Raw genomic sequence first — 21,932 nt, 5'->3', positions numbered from 1 at the left:
GTCCGTGGCTGTTATTAGAGGCTACGTAACGGCAGCGGGCTGGGAGGAGGTTTGGGGTTGGAGCCGGGAACGGGAAGTCCCTCATGGGATTTTTTCTAGGGGGATCTAAGTGCTACCAATCCCAATGTGAAATTGAACTTTTTTTTTTTTTTTTTTTTTTTTTTTTTTTTTTTATGTCCCTTGCCAAACTTGAAACCGCTTTGCGCGAGTGCTAGATGCACGGTTCTTTTGCTGAAGAGGCACCTTGGGGATGAGAAGAAAACCTGCAAAACCTAACAGCTGCGTTTTGCTGCACAACTGGGCGATCTGCAGAACAAGCAGGTGGCACGCTCAGTCCTGAGGTTTGGCTCGTTTTGTCATCATTCAGTTGGAGTTTTGACTTTGCCCTGCAGTTAAAACATTTCCTAATCAAGTTCATTGCTTAACTTTCCACTTTTCCATTCCTATTGAAGTAGGCAGTTTCTCCTTGCTTTCATAGTATGGCTATAGCTAAAATAAAATTTACCTAGTTGCTGTAGGTGAACCTGTAAGATAGGATTGATCTTAAAAGCCACTGTCTGAAATCTACGTACACGTCTAGAAATGCAAGGTTAGTATTTTGATTGGCATTGTTCTTTTGAGATGTCACGCTTCTCATCTGAAATGGATAGTGCTCCTTCTGAAGTGAACTCAAACTGGGACTTGAGTGCACAAATTGCTAATGCGGTTTGAAAATCAATGGAAGATTGGCACCAAAAGCAATTAGACAGCTTAGAGAAAATCAATCCACAGTTGAAGTTGTCCAAAGACAAGGATTAGGTCATTGCCAGAGCTGAAGTCTTTGTGGAGAAGGATCTGGCACGTTGTCAGGCTCATGACTGTTCATTCTACATCTTTTCCCATCTGAATTCATATATAAAAACTTGTAGGTACACATTTACTTAAACTCTTGCTTATTTGTTACTTCTCCTGGATTCTATTAATTGTTTTTTTTTTTTTTTTTTGTTTTGTTTTTGTTTTTTTTTGGTAAATGTAGGCAGTCATGATGTTGAAATAAATCATTCAGAATAGAGCACAGTTGGTTATAACTTGTGTAACTGTTTGCATGAATCGTCTAAAATAGGTTTTGGATTATCGGGTGTTTTAAAAGCTTTTTTTTTTTTAACCCTCTTGATACTTCTTGTATGTCATTATGTATGGCAAAACCATGTTTTCAGCCTGTATGTGCAGGACTTCAGCAAAGCTTTCAGACATATCGAATATTTTTAGACTTAGAACCACGCTGCTTTATTATGGTAAGCACTGTGAAACAGGTTCAGACTTTTTAATAGAATAGGCATGGCCAAATTTGTTCCGGTTAATTACAACAGGTAAATGAAAAGCTTTGGGGTAATAACTTTTGAATGGTAACACTCCCAGAAAATCTTGTTTTTTAGTGATAGTTTGTCAAGTAATTGTAGGTGGAAAAGTAGCAAAGCATGATGGAAGATGAAGTATAGCTTATTGCTGTAGGCAGAAGGAATTGATTATTGTGTATATTCCTGTGCTCATTTCTCACATTATAATTGCTGTATTCAAATTCTGTGGTCAGACAAGCAGAGGAACCTTTGTGGAAGTGTGCACTGCTTTGTTGAGCCCGCAAGAATACTTTGTTCACACAACACGCGATCCCAGAGTAAGAGCAGTCTTCTTTAATGTGCAAGTTCCAAATGTGGCAAACGGAGCTCTAATTACTGCTTAAGTCCCTAAAGAAAAGTAACTTGGAAAATAGAGCATCTTTCTCTCTGAAGAGTTTTGGTCTGCTTTGTAATTAAGGCTGAAAAAGCTTTTTTCCCCTTCTGAGAGCGACCACTGAAAAATACCCAGATTCTTCCTCTGAACACATTATTTTTAATTAAAAGCATCATTGTATGTGCAAACAGAACAAAGATCTACTTCTAAAATGGCATTTGCTTTAATCTCTTGGTCACATTCCACACATAGCAGGATGGCTAGGTAACATAAAGATACGTACTCTGGATTTTATGTTTCGTGGTTTTGTTTTTGCTTTTTTTTTTTTTTTTTGCTTTTTGTTTTTTAGAGTGGCATTATCAGCTTCTATTTATATTCAAGAACAGTATTATTGATTGAGTGCTTTCTGATTTGTAAGGCTGAGAATATTTTTGTGGGAATTGTGTGATGCCCTGTTCTAATATGTTCGTCAGAATGAGGAAATGAGCTGTGCTCATGTTCGTGGAGGGATCCTACTGGGGTAAAGAACAGGAGCTATGTTCTGTGTTTCTTCTCTGAAAAGTGAGCTGTTCTCCAGCATTCCTCCAACATCTTGTTTGACACATCTGTTGGAAATGATTAGTTGTAGTCCACAAGTAAGGGCTCAGCAAGCTTTTTTTTTCTTTTTACTCTCTCCAGTTCTCATTTTTCTTGCACCCAGCAGTAGATGTTTTATTTACTTTTTAACGCTGCCTTAAAGACACTTAGTTATTGCTCTATCAGTTTGTTCCGGACATCCTGGCTGGCCGCTACATCTGTACCCTGGATGTACTCAGCTATCTAACAGCAGATCTTCTTGTCAGGTGAAGTGACTAAGTATTATGAAACATAATTTGATTGAAGGACTTGGCTCTCTTGGCTGCTTCATCTTGAGTGTTACTTGCTCGAATGTGGTGGGTACAGGTAGTACATTTCTAAATGAAGCCCTTCAATCCAAAGGGAAATTAAATATTTAGTTGTTATTAAGACAGAGAAGGAGTAGCAAGAATTGTTCTTGTTACATGTTTACACTGGCACATCCTTTTGGTGTTGCAGTATTTGACAGAAAATGATGACTACCATCTGTTCTGCTCCTCTTCTCATCGTCTAAAGTTCCTTTTCTCTGTGAGAATGAAGTCTTCATAGAGAGATAAGTTTCTGTCTTCCTTTTTGCATAATCACAATTAATTAAGAAAAATACAGTTTTTAAAAACTCTGATACACATTTTCCTTCATGCTGCCCTTACTGTTTGGAGTTCTGATCTTAATTGAAACTTACTGTGCGACACCTCATCTCACTGTCTTAAGTGTTTCTGTCAGTCATTGTTATATTTATATATTTGTAGTACTCATTATTACCATCTCTACACCTTATTTTAAATGAAGGATTATCATGTACTACTTTGTTCTTACATACTTGGAGTACAAGATTTCATACTGTCTGCACTCTTTCCTCTGCGAGGCACCAGGTATATGCCAATTCTGCATATGTGAATAATTAAAGGTTTTAATAACAGTTTTCTAACAGTGCTAACCCAAAAAGCATGTAAAGCTGCTAGCTAATTAAGATCTCTCTGTGATTTCACCGAAGAATCTGAAGAGAATTAGGCTAGCAGAAAATCCCACTGCAAACATCATTGCCAACCCACCAACCAGGACAGGATGAATCTGAGTCTCGTCCAGAGATCAGACTGAGCAAAACATTGGCAATATTATCAGTTTTATGCAAAGCAATTCCCGCATTGCTAGGCTATTTTGAAGCTTGTCACAATGTTCCATAAATTACATAAACAGGAAGCTTTTCTTATGCAAATGTCTTCACTTTGTGGTTTTCTGTTTGTTTCTTGTGTCATAAAATGACAAAAATGTGATGCCCAGTGATGGTAGGACACCAGATTGAAGGTGAAACCTCTGAACTGTGCCTTGTCTTAGCCCCTTTTAGGCTGCCAGTGCTAAGGGACCCTGCTACAGGTGCTGTGAGTTTGTGAAGCCCTTCAGCGAGTTGTTCTGCCTTTCATGTCTGTTGGGAACGACCAACCTGGAATTGCTACTCTGCAGGCAAATAGATCTATCTGTAAACAACAGTGCTCTGGCAGAGGGGTGCATTTTCAGTAAAAACCTAAGGGGGTGGGGAAGTATGTAACAGAACAAAAATAAACTGAAACATCATTTCTAAATTGAGTTATTTCTCCTGCAGGATAATTATTAATCAATAAACCTTGTATCTGACAGCACTGGAGTGTGCTGAGTGCTCTCAGCTACCTTGTAATCTGCTAGTAAACCAACCTTAGAGAGAAAATGTTGTTAACAATGATCATGATAATCTCTGGCATATGCCTGAAAGCAGTAAGGTCTCTGTAGAGCTTTTGCTTCACCTGTTTTGCACTGATACTGTTTCATATCACCACTTAGAGTTGTAGGTACTGCGCGTTGCTCAAGCCATAGCAGCTGAGTTGCACAGTGTTTGAGTTTTTGAGTGCACGAGATTTCCAAAGATTAAGTGGAAAGTCTTTCATTTCCTTATTTCTCCAATAACGCATTTCCCATGGATTCTACTGCTGAAGGGCAAAGATGAACAAGTGCTAGTAGTATAAGATGGGGAATTTTACCACTAGGATATTTCATAGATGACTGCTCTAAAAATAAATAGCACTGTTGTCTAGCACATCTGTTACTGGATACTGATGAAGATAGGGCATGAGACAGGACATGGCTTTGATGTTAATAACTGCCCTGTTCCTGTGGAGCTATTTGGACTGCTGTTAATGGAACAGAGGGAAGTGGAGAAAAAAATAATAATAAAGAAGCTGAAAAAGTGCCCTCAACATGGAGCAGTAAGATACAGTAATTTTTGAGGTTTTCTTGTAAACAGCAATAAGTCATCCCCAAATGTGTTTGAAGAAAGGTATCTAATTTGGGGATGACTTATTGGGATCCATCACATTTCAACATTTTTCTTTTAAAACATGTTTTTAAAGTAGCAGAACAAAAACATTCTTCCTTGGGCTCTTTATTATAATAATAATAAAAAAGTAGTTAAATGCTACCTAGGTCTAAGGTATTTAAATGCTATCTACAAGCAATACCCACCCTGGGGAACAGCAAAGTCTTGGAGTCCAAGTTCCTGACTGTGGGATGAAAGGAGATACTTCCTTCTAAGGTCAACATGCCACCGTGATTGAATCATGAGATTTTAGAGAATAAATACACCAGCACTTTGGTTACATCTCTGAAAACTGCAGGTATAGGAAACCTGTATTGTACCTGTTTATCCTTCCACATTAGTGGTGCTGTATTGCTGTACGATGGAACAAGTGTAAGGGGCTAATAGCTTCCATCTTGTAACAGTTCTCAATCATGATTCGGGCAGGCAGTTCTGGTGCAGATGCCTTGCGAGGCTGCTTTTTGCTGTTCAAACACCACACAGAAGTTGAAGAGAATTAGCTTGAGCAGCAAACTCGGGCTATCATGGAGTGTGTTTGCTTTAAGTGGTCTCCTCAGCACAGGCTGGAGAGGTTGGTACCAGCGTGCAGTGGTACAGTAACTCGCCGCTAGCAAAACAATCCCTTTGAGTGTGGTATGAAGTGGTTCAAGTTAAAATACTGCTGATGCACTTTGCCCTTTTCTCTTCCTGCAACGTCCTGAGAAAAAAACTACAGCATAGTTAGAATTCTAGGCCCTTGTTCTTTGTAACTAGAAATCATACAGGCACTTCCAAGTGAGTTGAGAGGTTGAATACAGAGAGCAACTTGGGATCTCTATTAGCAAATGTAGTCCAACTAGCATCAGAGGTGGCTTCTTCCAAATCAAAACATCCCGTGCAAACTGATTGTCATTGATCCCAATTCTCTGCAATAGAAGATGGAATTGTTGTGAGACCTGAATCTGATTTTGGCACTTACCACTGGACTGTCAGCAAATTCATCCCACACTGTATCTGGAATTAATCACAGAAATAAATATCTTTTCATGCAGTGAGTTGTTTGCATGCACGTACCTGGGTGAATGCAAAATGTGCATGTTTACACAGAATCCTTCCCATGTGTTCTGCTGCAAAAGGTCTGATTTCTCAAGTTTCATTGAAAGCAGATGGGGAAGAAGAAATATTTTCATGGCTGGGGTACTCCAGTGACCGAGGACATACAAGTTGCTAGCTAGAAAACAGGATGGAATTCTGTTCCTGGGTGAAGCAGTTCTGCATTAGGTGCTGTTCCGCTGTCATCTGTTGGTAGAAGCTATGGTGCTGATGATACCAGTGTATAGTTAACTCTGAGTGAAAGAGAGAAAATATGTGCTTTGAGGGAAAGGCAAGATGACCCAGGCCTTGGAGATGTCTAATGGGTGATTAACTGAGGAACTGCTCATCAGGAAGACCATTATGTTGATGTTCTTGAGGGAAACATCCTGACTATGCCCTTGAATACGTCTCCAATCAACTTACCATGAGTAGTTGGCTGAGAAACAAATAAAAGGAGTGAAATGTCCTCGTAATAGGAAAAATCACACCCCTGGGGTGGGAGACCCCAGCCCAAGAAGGGACCCTTCCTCTGCATATGCGCAAAGTGCTTCTGTCCTGTCAGCAGTGTGCTAATTCCAGTCAGAGGCCTGGGGATTGTGCAGACATGTAAATGGGTTGATAAAGGATTGTATAAAAGGGTGGTGTAGGAAATCCTCGGGTGTCCCAGCTTTGTGGGAAACTGTCTGTTTCCCACACTTGTGCAGTTCTGAAATAACCAACATCTCGACCTAGTGTGTGGATTGGCTTGTTGCACAGCAAGTAATGAATCTGAACGTTTATCGGGCAATGCTGAAGTGGCATATGCCATGAGAAAGAGTCTTCTGATTTCTAGGTACCCCAGCCATCCTGCCAGAATTTTGGGGCTGGAACTGAAAGAAGCTCTCTTTGTTTGGTATAGCTCTTTGTGGTGGGTCTTTGTAAATATACTGAAGTTGGCCAAACATTTGACTTTTTTTTTTTTTTTTTTTTTCCCTTCTGTGGTGTTTACATACCTATGCTGGCAAACCTTTGTAGTCTAGACATGGCCTGAGTTGTGCTGTGATTTCAGGGAAATTGCTGTTCTCTGTGAAGATTTAGTAATAGAAATCCTATCTATTAAATACTGTGATAGGTATTACTTCTATGTAAAGTGCTTTGAGGTTTCTAAAAGCCCCTCCAGTTCTGCTTTGCAGTAAAATTTAATTGTGCTCTTTAATTCTGTGATAAGCTGTGGTTCAAGTATGGTGGAAGTGGGAAGACATTGCTGTCTTGTACTCCGGTGAACATGGCAGAGAAGAAGTAGCACTTTCTCAAGTGACAGATATTATGGATGGACCAGTAAAACAAATAAAAAGAAGAAGTTCTTCCAATGCCTATCATTCCCTTTTCTCTGGTTTCTGAGGACTAAGGAATTTCAGGTCACTTTGCAAGACTAGCAATTGTATGTGTAAACAATTGTATGTAAATATATTTTTGTAGCTTGCTGTCCTATTTCCATAGCGCCTGATTTTCCTACAAATGTTTTATTGGGTGCTGATTTTGATGGTTTTATCCAGCTACCTTATTTATTGCATGTCAGCCTTCAGAGAATTAAACTTAAGAAGTTGACTAAAACAAGTCCTTCCATATAAAGGCACTTACAAGACAGGTCAATTTTAATCCTGTTATAATCACGTGAACTAGCAACTTTAGCTGCAATTTTTATTTTGATCCAGGAATACATTTGATCCATTCTGTTTGTAATGGAACAAACTCTCCCTTGGAAAAGAAGAGGTATTGTCGATGTTTAATTGAGCATCCCTATAATCAAGTACCATTTATATAGTACAGGACAAAAATTATGTTTAACATCTAACCTAGGTTCCCTTTGATCAGGAACAAAATGCTCCTTCTGGAAGAAACAAAGCTAAGTTGGCAAGAGAAAGTAGCCTTAGGTAGTCCTTAGGTGACGTGTGACCATTTTGGATAAAAGGGGTTAGGGCACTTCTTCAGGGAAGACCACCAAGGAAACCCCAAAGAAAGGAAGGCACGTGCAGAAGGCCTGAAAAGGAGCCAAGAACGATGCCATACAATTACACAGCTCATGTAGATTAGAATGAATATGGATTAGATCGCTGTAATATGCATGAATTCAAAGTATAAATGTAACAAAGAAGCTGGCGTTGGGTGTGCTTTATTTGTGGAAAATCCACCGAGCACCCAGGCCTGAATAAAAGCAGCATCTCTCCTGAGTGTGTGAGAATTGGCTTATTGCATACTGGGTAAAGGAGCTGCTTTTTTGGACAACATGTTGACTCTGAACAATTTCAGAGTATCAAATTACTCTGCAGCAGCAAAACCAACAAAATCTCCCAGCTTTGGAGAGAATGGGCTGTTCAGTAACATAAACAATACTTGCCGTACAGAAGTTTTGAAGTACTTAATGTTTTATCATTTTCTCAGTATATGAGTGTTTGAACCATGGCATTCATTAAAGTTATGCCTGAGAACGGTGACATCGCTGTTTCCCAACCCCCTTTCCATACATTTTTCATACTTAAAGGTATGAAAACGTATTGAAAACATTACTCATTCACTTTAATATTTTTTCTACTTGCAGAATGAAGCAGTTCAAATACATTGGAAATTTATTTTTTATTTTTTTTACACTATTCTGTTTGACTGAAGCACAACATCCCTGTAGCTAGATTACACAGATATGCTGTGAAATCAGGTTGTTCTTCACCTTGAGAGAACTTCATTGCTCGGAGAGGGATGTTTTAGAGCCTGGAAAGCATGCATGTGGTCTTTTATTTTCTTTTCATAAAAGTTCAGAGGGAGGAAAGAAAGGGAAGGAACTTCTGTCTTTTGTTCTTGCTGTTCAAGATTTATATAAATATACCCCCCCAGGCTAACTGGGAGATACAAGATGGCTTGCCCTCATGTTCCTCACTTCTTATGTTGTATACACATCTTGTTTTTTTAATCCTCCAAATCAGGAAGGCTTACCTATCTTTTGTTACAGAAGAGATGCTTTGTTTTGGAATTTTTGGGAAATCTAGACCTTCAGAGAGAGAGAAAGCTTAAACTTGAATTATGTCCACAGTTACCCCTTTCACTTTTGAAGTTTAGCAGCAATTGACGGCCACTGAGGAAATGTGTTTAATTAGAGGACTACTTAATTACCAAGCCATATAGCCTCTTGTCTTGCTTTGAGTTCTGTTTTTACGTGGACAGGCTGGGTCAATGGGCAGAGGCCAATGGGATGAGGTTCAACATGGCCAAGTGCCAGGTCCTGCACTTTGGTCACAACAACCCCATGCAGTGCTACAGGCTTGGGGCAGAGTGGCTGGAAAGCTGTGCAGAGGAAAAGGATCTGGGGGTGCTGATTGATGCTCACCTGAACATGAGCCAGCAGTGTGCCCAGGAGGCCCAGAAGGCCAACGTATCCGTAGTAGTGTAGCCAGCAGGAGCAGGGAGGTGATCATCCCCCTGTACTCTGCTGTGGTGAGGCCACACCTCGAGTGCTGTGTTCAGTTTTGGGCCCCTCACTACAAGAAGGACACCGAGGCCCTGGAGTGTGTCCAGAGAAGGGCTACGAAGCTGGTGAAGGGCCTGGACACAAGTCCTGTGAAGAGCGGCTGAGGGAACTGGGGTTGTTTGGTCTGGAGAAGAGGAGGCTCAGGGGTGACCTTATTGCTCTCTACAACTCCCTGAGAGGAAGCTGTGGGGAGCTGGGGGTCAGCCTTTTCTCACAGGTAACTAGTGATAGGACTAGAGGGAATGGCCTCAAGTTGTGCCAGGGGAGGTGTAGGTTGGAAATGAGGAGACATTTCTTCTCAGAAAGAGCAGTCAGGCACTGGAATTGGTTGCCCAGGGAGGTGGTGGAGTCTTTGTCCACCAGGAGAGGTTGGACATGGTGCTTAGGGACATGGTTTAGTGGGTGACATTAGTGGTTGGGGGATAGTTGGACCAGATGATATTGGATGTCTCTTCCAACCTTAAAGATTCTATGTTACTCTATGAGTAATATAACTCTGTGTTACTCATAGAGTAACACGCTTAAAACACATAAAACACTTAAAACATATAAAAAAAAAACTTAATTCCTCTCCAGTTGAGGTGTATAGGTTAAAATACCTTATTTCTGAAATTTCACAGAAGCGTTAATATCCTGAGACTGACAGAACATTGTGTAAACACGTAGATCAAATCCTATCATAAAAAGCAAGTAAACCTCTGTAGTCATTATGAAGTATATCACATATCTCTGAACAATCTGACTGGTCTCACCAGAGTTCTGTTCTTCTCTTACAGGCATTATGCTGCTTGAGATATTCCTGATCCTGGGGACAATCATCGTCTACTTCTTACGTTCCAGGAAGAAAGAAGAAACATTGTCCTTTAAAGAGGGATGGTGGGGCAGGGGCCAAAAGCCTGACACTGAAGAAGATGCAACTATTTGGCCATTTAAGGTGGAAACTACACAAAAAGATCTGAGCGTAAGCAAATCTCTGTACTGGGAAAAGAGAAGTAAGAAATGGCCAAATAAATGTTTACTTGTTTAGAAGTAATTATGGGACTGCTCATATTTTTTGTTTGTAATGGATTTCTATTTTCTCAGTTAGCTCTGGAATTTTTAGGACATTGTTTGTTCTCCTTAGTAATATTGGTGGACATTGATCTCCAATATGTTTTTTCCTCATACTGCAGACATAAAGCTACATAACTTCTAACCTACAGATTTTTTGTGAAACACAATTCTGTATTATGACAGCTATTACTACATAATCCATCAGTAGCAAAACTTTTTTTCTAAATAAATTCTTAAGTGATCTGGGGGGGGGGTTAAGTTATGATAGGACATATTACAAAATCATTTTGGAAAGATGTTGAACATGGAAAAACACGTATGTATAGATGTGTTAAAAGCTTCATTTAAAAATCCATGCTTTCTGTACAAGTTAAATGACCAAAAAAAAAAAGTTAGCTTACATATTAACATCTTGTCTAGATTGATACTGCCTATTCAGTGTGAGGCATGAGACAGTGTATACAACTAATTCATCCTAGCAAGTGAGAGTTGTCCTTATCACTGTATTAGAAAATGCTGCTCAAGTTTAAACCTCTTAGAGGTTTGAGCAGGGCTGGATTTCCAGACGTGTCTTTCACCCTCAACTATTCTGTGGTTCTGTTCCTAATAAGAAGGGGCTTTTGGCTCTTCTTCCCTGCTGAGTGATTTTGGACTGAATTTATAGTATTGTCAACATTCCCCATGACCTTGAAGCACAGTAGCAAGGTTGAAAAATTAGTCTAGATTTGGAAACTTTTGCTCCAGTTATTTCACCAATTTAGTGGCCCTGTGAAATCCCTCAGTGTTTCCCAGTGAGGATGCCCAGCACCTGGGTTTGGGAATGAGAGCAAAAGGTCTCAGCCAGATCCATGCATTGATTGTGAAGCTGGGCTCAAAGGTAGCCCTGGGAACAACATACCATGGAAAGGCAGCACGACTTAAATTGTGAAGTCACCTTGGCGCTTTTGGTAATCACTCTGTAAAGTGCCCCATCTTCTAGTCAACTGGTGGGGGAAAAAAAAAGAAACAAAAAAAAATAACAATGTGCTATGGAGGTGAGTACCATAAGCAAACTTCTTCACAGCTCCCTGTTGTGTTTTGGGTGCTGTCAGAAGTCCATATCATCCTCTGCTTGGCAAATGGGTTAGCCAGTGCTGCTAAACAAAGACAGTGAAAATATTAAGAACATCTGTAAGTGGAAGAGGAAGGGAGGGCATCTGGAGGAGAACAAGAGCTGAAATAGCTAATGGAGCATCAGCAAATGGCACAGGTATCATTGGAGACATTATTTTCATTATTCCTCTTGTTTCACTTGGGCATAAGATAGCAGATGCAGTGCTTGTAATGTCTCTTCCTTTTTTCCTTTTCTCTGCAGGACTTGTATAGGAGGCTGGACCAGGCTCGATTCACTGAGCCATTGGAGGACAGTTGCTTCCATTATGGAACAAACTCAGTGTATCTCAGGAAAGTTGTCTCCTATTGGAAAAACCAGTTCAACTGGAAGAAACAAGTTGAAATTCTCAATAAGTACCCACAATTCAAAACTAAGATTCAAGGTGCATGGCCTTTTCACTTAAAAATAAACAGTAATGCATAATCTTGTCTACAAGGCATCGCAGTCATAAGAATGCTCTTGGTCATGTTGCATGGGCCTTCCCTCCCTAGCTGTCATGACATGGATCCTTGCTACTGCTGCAGCAGTAGTGAGAAGCTACCTCATTGTAACTGAAGCCTTTAGGACAAGGAATGACAGATATAATTCCCTTGTCTGTGGATGGGTTGTCAGATGGTGTTAACAGGAGCCAAGCACAGGCATTCAGCAACAGATCTGGATCTTGAGATGTAGACGTGTTCCCTGACTTGCATACAGTTGCACAAAAATACCCACAGATGCCTCCTCTTGATCCATGTAGTTCCCCAGCTGCTACTGTCATGGTGATGCTGTCAGCCTGGCAGCTCTCATCAGCTGGGCGTGCTGGCTGCTCCAGTTATCCCTGACTGGAAGGGCCAGTGTGCTCTGCTGCACCATTTCAAGCCCTCGTAGAAGGCAGAATGCCTTTCCCTTAGGGTTGATGTGCTGCCAGGTCCAGGTGACTGCTTTGCATTTTCATTTTAAAAGCAGACACCTTTTGAAAGAGGCTGTTCAGCTAAGTCTGATAGTATTGGAACTTGGTCAAACTGGACATTTTAAGTGCTTCAGTTAGGGTTGTGCTTGGGTGATTTGGGGGTACAGCTGTGGATTTAGAGCAAAGCAGACAATTCTTTCACGATTGCAAAGTTCAAACTTGAGATTGTGCTATTTTTATTTGCACCCGTAAAAGCAGATTATTTGAAATGGGGCAGTTAACCATAATACTTAAAAGACTCATGACAATAAAAGGAGAAACAAACAAAAAAAAAGAGTACTATCTGAGTCAAGAAAGGGAAAAGAAGTTAATAACAATGCAGTGTGTTTAGATACAGGAAGAGAGATTTGAACATTAAGAATGATTACGGAGATGTGCCATGAAAAGACAAGATCAAGCACGTGGAATATCAGATTCTTAGCTTTTGTCATCGCTGGAAGGTTTTTTAAGAGAATGAAAATCCACAGAATTGTAAAGGATGAGGAAATCTCAGCCATTGAGAGAGGCTGAGTAAAGCAAAGCCCTGAACAGATTTGAGGAAAAGCAGTTAACCCAGAGCTCCTAGTACAACATTGTGTGATCTCTATTGCTAATATGTTGTCAGGATCACAAAGGAAACAGGACTGCAATTTTCACCTTTTTACCTGGCAATGATGAGACTGGTACAAGAACATTTTTTCTGTTTTAATTTATCAAAAAATATACTGAAAGGTTTGTACAAAAGGTAGAAAAGAATCACAAAATCGAATTCTTTAACTCTCCTTTAGCAATGTATTTCTCAAATCCTTGATTCAGCATGATTAATTTATCAAAAGTTAATATGTGTGACTGGTTACAGGTCTCCACAGACAGACAATACTTAATAATGGCTTTTAAAATTCCTTTTGCTGTATCATTAGGATCAATGGCTGGAAACAGAAGCCAGACATGTTCAAATGGGAAGTCGGGCACACACAAAACAAGAAAAGTGATTAATGCTCCCAAATAAACTGCTGCTGCTGCTGGGGTGGGCATCTCTGTCTCTGGATGCCTTAAAGTTGCAATTGTATGCCTTTCAGGAAGAAAAATCTGTGGCTGGCCGAAACCTAGGTGGTGCCATATAGGGATATTTCAGTACAATTATAAGGGCACTTGGATTAAATGATGTAATTGTCTCTTCTGCCTTTAAGCTGTGTGAGTCACAGTGTTACTGTTTGAAGATTGCTTCTCTTCTATGTCTTAATTAGCCAATTTATTTTAAAACAGAAATATGCTGACCTCATTTAGGTGCTGTGATGCTTAATTGCCCATTATAAAGTACTTTAAGTTCCCTGGATAAATGGATCCAAAGAAATGCAGGGTGCTTGCATGCTTACCAAAAAAAAAAAAAAAAAAAAAAGATTTATTCAGAATCTGTTCTGTGATTAGTTTCAGTGTCACGGTAAGTTTGGGCATGTTAATTACGTGTTTTATTTTTTTACAGGCATTTATATCCACTTTGTTCATGTAAAGCCTCCTTGTTTGCCTGAAGGCCAGTCTGCAAAGCCATTATTAATGGTTCATGGTTGGCCTGGTTCATTTTATGAGTTTTACAAAATTATTCCTCTCCTGACTGACCCTGCCAGCCATGGCTTCAGTGATGAACACATTTTTGAAGTCATTTGCCCTTCTATCCCTGGCTATGGTTTCTCCGAAGCACCCCACAAAAAAGGTACGATATATGAGAAGAAACTGAACGAACGCAAGCCTAGTCTTACAATGAGACAGCCCCTGCTAGTGGAGCAGTATCTTCTGTCTCCTGTTTTCCCAGTGTAGAAACAAAGATCCTGCGTGTCACATGGAAAGAGGGAGATGGATGTGACTGCAAATGACATTACTTTCAGGAGCAAAGGTTAGATAATTTACAAAGGACTATAAAATGTTATGAAGTAACAACTCCATGAATTAAAAAGTTTCCAGTTTTCATTGAGATAAGGTTCTGTACGCACAGAGGCAAAATGGAAACACGTTCCCTGGGCAATGCTTAGGGCCTCAGACAGGGCTCGGCTGGAGTATGACTGGTTCAGGAGGAGTCCAGCAACCCCTTAGCAGGCTAAATACATGGAAAACTAGTAAGGTTAGGAGAACACCGGGCTGTAATTAAAGCTGCACTTTCTTCTGGTTTCTGCCTGTTCTCTAAGCCTTACCTGGACAGTGCGACAAGGGCTTCCATGTAGACTGTCAGGCAAGGAAAAATGGACATGTAGTTTTTTAGGAACTTTTTTATGACAGGGAGAATAAATGCTGCACGTTCAGAAGAGCAGCTGTAATTAATACAATAGTGATTTTTTAATTTGTTATTTTTTTAAATGCAGGCTTTAATTCTGTAAGCGCTGCTTCGGTATTTTATGAATTGATGCTCAGACTGGGATTCAGCGAGTTCTACGCACAAGGTGGTGACTGGGGCTGGCTCATCTGCACCAATCTGGCCCAGATAGCTCCCAAGTGAGTACCTCTTTGGTACAGTGCTGCATGATTGGCATATAAAGCTGTTTTATTCTTTAATTAGTTATTGCTTATGTACGTGATTGTTCCTAACCAAGTCCTAAAAACAAGCACTGTGTAGTTTTTCTCATCAGTGCTCTATGTTAAGCAGCAATCCAGAACTGTATGCCGTGGTTTCTTCTGAAAAGATGAACAGTTGTGTGTTTTGTGATGACCCCAGGGGATTCTGGAAAGGGATAAGTATTTATAAGGAAAAAAAAAAAAGGGGGAAGGATTTGTGTCTGTGTGTGTGTGCTCTGACTACTGGCAGTTGCAGCTTTGACTTGTTTTTTTTTGTGAAAAGCCACAACATGAAGTACAATTAAGGTCATGAGCAGTGATGTAATTACTGGATTGGAATGTAAGGATGTCTATTTTTGTACATTGTAAATATAACATTTGTTACAATAATAATATATATAATATAGCATTTAATATTTAAATACAACATTTTATAACATTTTGATACATTCTAAATATAACAACTTTGAATCACGTTTTATTTTGGTAATTTGTGGGGCCTTTTTCTGTCTTTATTTTTAGCCATCTGAAAGGTCTTCATTTAAATCTAGCCTCTGTTACAAACATGGGATTCACCCACCTGCTCTCCATTCTGCTGGGCCGCTATCTTCCAGGGCTCTTCGGTTTCCAGGATGAAGATGTGAGGCGGATGTTTCCCTTCTTGAAAAAAGGGCTCTACAGGATCTTGTTGGAATCTGGCTACGCTCACATACAGGCTACAAAGCCTGATACTGTTGGTATGGAAAACAAACAAACCAAACAACAATAAAAAACGTTATTTTAGAGCTCAGAATACTTAATTTTTAGCTATAATGTCACAGAAACCAAACATGCTGCTTAAAATAGGCAGAAAATGAGTTTTTCAGGGAAATGGAAGTAGAAAGGTTAGAGGAAATTGAAGTAGGAAGATCAGAGGTTTTCAAAGACAGTCTCTTTTTCTGTATCAGGTTGTAAAAGGCAATAGATGGGTGTATAATATTAAACTCATTTTTGCATGCAAAAGGGGTAAATCATGAGAACTGAGCATTCTCTAAGTATCACTAACCACATTCATAGTTTTCATAAATAGTTTAATACTTTTCCACTTCTGCTATCACTGGGGACTGTAGTTCTATTGCAAACGCAGCTATGCTGACAACAAAAGATAGTTTCTTCACAGAGAATGGATCATGATCAAAATGACGCAAACTAAGAATCACAGAATCATCTAGGTTGGAAGAGACCTCAAGATCACCGAGTCCAACCTCTGACCTAACACTGACAAGTCCTCCACTAAACCATATCCCTAAGCTCTACATCTAAACGTCTTTTAAAGACCTCCAGGGACGGTGACTCCACCACTTCCCTGGGCAGCCTATCCCAGTGCCTAACAACCCTTTTGGTAAAGAAGTCCTTCCTAAGATCCAACCTAAACCTCCCCTGGTGCAACTTTAGCCCATTCCCCCTCGTCCTGTCAGCAGGCACGTGGGAGAACAGACCACCCCCCTCTCGCTACAGCCTCCTTTCAGGTACCTGTAGAGTGCAGCTTTTAGCTGTTTTAGCACACAAGTTCATTTATTAATAGGCAGAAGTAACACCTGAAAAATAAAGTCAAATTTAGTTCTTATTCAGTTATGAATCATTTGCAGACTTTCAAGAAAATAAAATGCATGTACCTATGAATGTTCTTTCTAGATGAGCTAATCACTCATATTGCTTAATCACTTTAAGTATCTAAGCATTAAACATTTCTGTTTTTAAAATATTTTTTTGCTACTGAATCTGAGTCCAGAATACTGAATATATTTTTATTTTAGTGCAGCAGCAATTCACTCACTTTTTTTTTTTTTTTAAACAGCTATAGAAACTATTTCTTAATGTCTCTGCATATGCTTAGCTATAGAAGCAGGCATATTCTTAAAGTATGTAGGCAAAATGATAGTTTTATGGATTTAAAATAATTTGGCTTGCTTTGAGTTGTGATTTCTAAAAATTGCTAGTCTCCAATTCCTTTTTTTGCTTTAAGAAAAGATTGGAAAGCCGGTAGCTGGCAGGTACCGAGACGTGTTCTGTTTTTCTGTCTGATTCTTGCCCTTACTAGTAGTCTGTGGTCTGTCAGAGCAGACTGTGTGGACTGCACAGACTGTGAACCAGCAGTAAGTTCATGTTTTGGGAGCTGAAGCGGGAGCATTCCTGCAGTTCTGAGGACAGTGAAGAGAGGGGAATGGTGTGGGGGAGGCTCCCAGAGGAAAAATGACACCCTGAGGAAGGAAGCTTTAGGTAGCTGGGAGAGGCCCAGCCTGCTAGTCTGCCAAGGTCTTCCTGAGCCTTCTGGTGGTACAGTTCTACCTTGCAAGAACAGGATTCAACATGGTGCTATCCTTAGCAATGAAGTCATTTCTGACTTTTGGTTGATGCTAATCTCTTGATTGCTTCAGAACTGGCTTATGATCGAACCGGTTTACATGGATCTGATTTTATACTTACTCATGAGGATATTTGCATGGAACTTGGGTTCATTTTCAGTTGATTGAAGAGGCTTGGCATTGCCTCTATTCTGTATTGTTAGGGTTGATAGAAGTTTTTCCTACACGTAAACTGATGCACTCTTCTTCGGTCCCATCTAAGTGAAGTACACGAGAACAGGCTATTGCTTGTCTAATTCTGCACATCTAGAAAGCATTCTGACTGTACCTTTTTGGAACACTTGGCATCTGATACATATGTTACTTGTTTAATAACTGAAACTCGACTACATTTAAATAGCAATTACTGATAAAGTTTTGCTAGCTGTAGTGTCAGGCATCTTATGGGACATCTTATTGGGCTGCAGGGGTGGAACTTCAAATATATTGCTGTTCCTCAGGAAAAGCTTTTTCTAAGATTTTTCTGAGCAGCTGGGACAGTTTATGATCCCTGTATTTCACAGCACTAGGATGTATTAGCAAAGTTCCAAGCACAGGTGTGGTGTTGTTTGTTTGTTTTTTTTTTTCCATCCAAGTAAAACAACTATAAAAAGTATGTTAAGACTTGTCCTACATTAAGGCAGTCGGCTATTGCTAGTGTGGAAGATGGACCTTTTTATAAAGTCTTGCCCTTTTTAGTGACTTTCTAATAATCCTTAAAAAGTTTTTGCTGTTAGTTAATGGTGTAAATTCACCTGGGCATGTAGGGTTTGGCCCTGTAAAGCTATTTAATACATGACAACTTCCAGATAAATAGAAGCAAACCCTGTTTGGCACATAGACCTTAATCTTATTGGCTTACATGTGCACACACACAAGCCAGCAGAAATGCAATATTGCTACATCAGTTTGAAAATATACAATGTGAGCTAAGGCGGAGCTTGTTGGTGTACAGATACTGTGTTTATGATCCAACAATAAATGGCTTTGACTTGTTCTACTAATTTATTTACTTAGAAACACAGTTTGCTGGAACTGCTTTGTAAAGTTACTTACCCTGTATTACAGTGGGCAGCTTCTAAAGCAGTCTGAGGCCAACAGTTGAATATCCCAGTTTTAGTTAATTTTTCCTCCTCCTTTTCAGGTTGTGGTTTGAATGACTCTCCTGTAGGACTGGCTGCATACATCTTAGAGAAATTTTCTACATGGACTGATCTGGAATTCCGTAATTTAGAAGATGGAGGACTAGAGAGGTAAGCATTTCCCTTAATGCCATTTTGGATGAGGGGATTATGCCACAAGTCATAGCTAAATAAGATTCTATCTGAACTGATGGTCTCACATCTTATAAGGAGTCTGTAGTGACCACAAGCAGTGTGGTACTACATACAGCATGCAAATAGGCCATGAAGGCTGATCTGCTCCCTTCCCCCTTGTATCTCCTTAAGCGAGATACACCCTGCATTTCTTGTGGATTAAGAACTGCCTTAGTGAAAATCTTAATGAGTTAACTGTTTTTCCTACCTTGCTTTTTTTTTCCCTTACAACAAAACCAAAGTCAAGTCCCTGCTAAAGTAATGCAAAATGGTATTTAGTTCTAACTAAGCAATCTCTGGGCTCATCTATTCAGGAAGTTTAACCTGGATGATCTTCTTACCAATATCATGATCTACTGGGTGTCAGGCTGCATAGTCTCCTCAATGCGTTTCTACAAAGAAAATCTGCAGAAGGGAATAGGCACACAGAAACATGAAAGGTAAGTGGTTTTTCCTTTAAATGTTTTTGCCTTGAACTTATTTTATGATTGCTTATGTCTTATGGTTGCTGCCAAGTTTATGAATGCTGAGGAAAAGGAATGCTGTGTCACAGTGTTTCTCTGCAGGACAGGCCAGTTGATGTACTGTGCTCAGAAAACACAATAACTTGGTTTGAATCCCAAACCACCAGCAAGGACAGCTGACTGGAACAACACTGCTGGAGGACCTCCCCTTCATGGTGTATCTAGCTAGGAAAGAGCATACACACTCACTTCCAGATTTGATTTCAGTTATTAAATTAGATACCTGGATACTGAGTCACCTAGTCAGTTTTGTTAATGAAGTTCTGGTACTTTTCTGGACACAGTTTGCTTATTTCTGGAAGAAAAAAAAAAGTTCTACCTTTGGAATTAACTTCAGCATAATGACAAATGCTGCATAATTTGAAAGTTGGTAAAACTAATGTTCCTATGTGCAGACACTTACGACAACAGCTTGGTTTCATATACCTCTGTCAAGTTGAGTGCTGGGGAAGGTTTAAAGCTGCCCAGAGGCATTCACAACCCCAGTTAACTGCTATGGTATTTATTTAGCTGTGAAATGATGCTCCCAGGAAGCTGGCTCAGTTTTTGAAGCTGTTGTGGCTACCCTGTGGGCAGTATTCTGCTCCAGTTCTGTGCCTAGAGGAAAGAGTCGCAAAAACCTGCATAACAGTAGGCAACCTGTTCTGTCTAAGTTTTAAAACCTGACACTTCTGATAATGCAGCTTATGTGTATGGGATATTTAGACCTAGGAAATACTGCTGTTCATAACAAGCATGGCTAGTTGCACTTTAAGATACTTTTCCCTTCTAATGCAGTTGCTTCCCTCTATTTGTTCCTATAGAAAATGTTCTGTAGAGTACATTCATGCCAGTTAAAAGTAAGAGCTTTCTTCTATGGGAAGACACTTCAGGGGACAAATTCTCATGTTAAGAAATGTTTCCTTTGAGCTAGTATAGATTTACTGTTACTGCTCCCTTTTTCCCCATCCCTGCCGTAGAGCGAGTGGTTCAAGATAAATTCTTCCCCTGCTTTACCCTCCAGTTGTCCTGACAGGCTCAACATGTTCTAGTTGTAATACTCACTGTAAATCTCTCTTCAGCCCTTGTCAAATTGTTTGCTTTCCCCTCAGTACATGACTCTTGAGCCCTGAATGTAGCTCAAGGAAACTTGCCTCCTAGGGCTGTCTTCTTAGTTTCCATTCTTCTAACTCTTATGCCCTGGATACCTAGCAACACTGCCTTATATATCAGTGCATGCAAAAATTATAGCCATCTTCCTTTTTTAATTTTTTTTTTCCAGGAAATGAAGCAGTGTCTTGTGCTCAAATTTAAGATTTGGAAGTCAGTTTTTAATTGCCTACCACATGTGCCTATCTGTTGAAGAACATTTTCATGGGACTTTCCATGTCTTGCTGAATTACGTGTTTCAAAGATAAAATTATTATTCTCTCTTCTCTCTCAGGCTCCCAGTACAAGTACCTACTGGCATCGCTTCCTTCCCTAATGAAGTCATGCACACACCCCAGGCTTGGGCCCAGAAGAAATATACCAACATAGTGTCTTTCCATTTGATGCCTAAAGGTGGCCACTTCGCAGCTTTAGAGGAACCTGAACTTCTTGCTGAAGATATTCTGCAATTTGTCGAGAAAGTAGAGAGGGAGCAACTTTGGAGAAAGAAAGGAGAATAATTCCCCTTAGGAAAAGCAGGGTAATTGCTTATTGCTTACCAAGTCCACTGTAATCAGATCTTATTCTTGACCAGATATGAGAGAACAGCAAGAAAACTAGGATAGCTGAGGTAGGATACAGCCTTGGAAACCCAAGGGTTTTTCTTTTTTAGCACAGCTATGCTAAGAATGTCGCATGAAGGTTACTTGGTTATTTTCTTCCCCAAGCAGAAGCGTCTAAAGCCTGTTCTCTAATACCACTTACTCTTATTTTGAAATTGAGAAATAGACCTTACCACTACTAATACTCAGTTTAATTATTACCAACAGCTTTTCTTCACAACAGCAGTAAAAGTTGAGTTGATGTATGTGTGAGATTCCCCACATGTACAATGGGGAACAGTCAAGCAAGACCTGACTTGAATGACTTTATCAATTAATCAGCACTGATCTACAGTGCTCATTAAACCAACCAGCTGGCTGCTGCTGGCTGCCTTTCTCTTCCAGCCTGTGCTGTTAAGCAGCTTCCTGGCTGTAAGGAAGCTCAGCTCCCCTGCACCAGGCTCCTAGGAAAACAATGTGTGAGGAGCAGCTGGAGCATTAGCTGAGTAGCTGAAACACACAGGCTTTTGTAGCTTGGACCAGAAGGGAGGGGTTAGGGGTAGGCGTAATTACAGCCCAAGTAACCTCTGCACAGAATTTGTGTTCTTAACATAGCCCCGGACAGGCTTGAGACACTATGACTTTGCACTGCTTTTATGGGGTACTACTGTAAACACCTCTTAAAATAAATAAAAAAAAAGAGATTAACTTAAAATTAAAGGAAATTCGCATTGAAACTTTGAATAACACTTGCACGTACATATGCTTTCAACTTTTGACTAGCTGTGATTTTGTGTCAGTTCAGAAACTCCTGATTCTATATTGCATTTGTTACAGAGGTCAGGTGAAAGGCAAACTGCCCAAAGAAAACTGAAAGGCAGTGTATTTTTGCCAACAAGTACCTAGTACGTGCGTCTGAGCTTCAAACACTTTAAAACTGTAGCCAGATGACTGATTTCAGTATGGATTTGTTCTCTAATCACTTTTGATATACTTCCCTACCTTTCAAGCATAGGGAAATATAATCCATTAATAACACCTGCATAGATTAG

General features: G+C 39.9%; 1 protein-coding gene and 1 long non-coding RNA gene across 5 annotated transcripts; both read left to right on the top strand.

The window, feature by feature from the left end:
• The first annotated feature begins 215 nt into the window (after window positions 1-215).
• On the top strand, window positions 216-21,649 carry EPHX1 (epoxide hydrolase 1). 4 transcript variants are annotated; one of them, XM_035320023.1, is made up of 9 exons: window positions 216-341; window positions 10,022-10,206; window positions 11,653-11,833; window positions 13,866-14,093; window positions 14,737-14,866; window positions 15,449-15,663; window positions 18,455-18,563; window positions 18,941-19,066; window positions 20,574-21,649. In XM_035320023.1, exons 2-9 carry the CDS (start codon window positions 10,027-10,029, stop codon window positions 20,797-20,799), a joined length of 1,395 nt encoding a protein of 464 aa, XP_035175914.1. In that variant the 5' UTR covers window positions 216-341; window positions 10,022-10,026; the 3' UTR covers window positions 20,800-21,649. The 4 variants fall into 4 exon arrangements, with proteins under 4 accessions (XP_035175914.1, XP_035175917.1, XP_035175915.1 ...); XM_035320024.1 differs by having other exon boundaries at window positions 259-412; XM_035320026.1 differs by lacking the exon at window positions 20,574-21,649 and having other exon boundaries at window positions 18,941-19,070.
• On the top strand, window positions 11,841-13,781 carry LOC118163443. The gene is made up of 2 exons (XR_004749056.1): window positions 11,841-12,367; window positions 12,679-13,781. It is a non-coding gene; the product is annotated as an uncharacterized LOC118163443 (long non-coding RNA).
• Window positions 21,650-21,932: the final 283 nt, after the last annotated feature.

Source organism: Oxyura jamaicensis, chromosome 3, assembly GCF_011077185.1.
Source record: "Oxyura jamaicensis isolate SHBP4307 breed ruddy duck chromosome 3, BPBGC_Ojam_1.0, whole genome shotgun sequence".
Lineage (NCBI taxonomy): Eukaryota > Metazoa > Chordata > Aves > Anseriformes > Anatidae > Oxyura > Oxyura jamaicensis.
The sequence above is the reverse complement of the archived record's forward strand: the minus strand, read 5'-3'. Positions and strand labels throughout refer to the sequence as shown.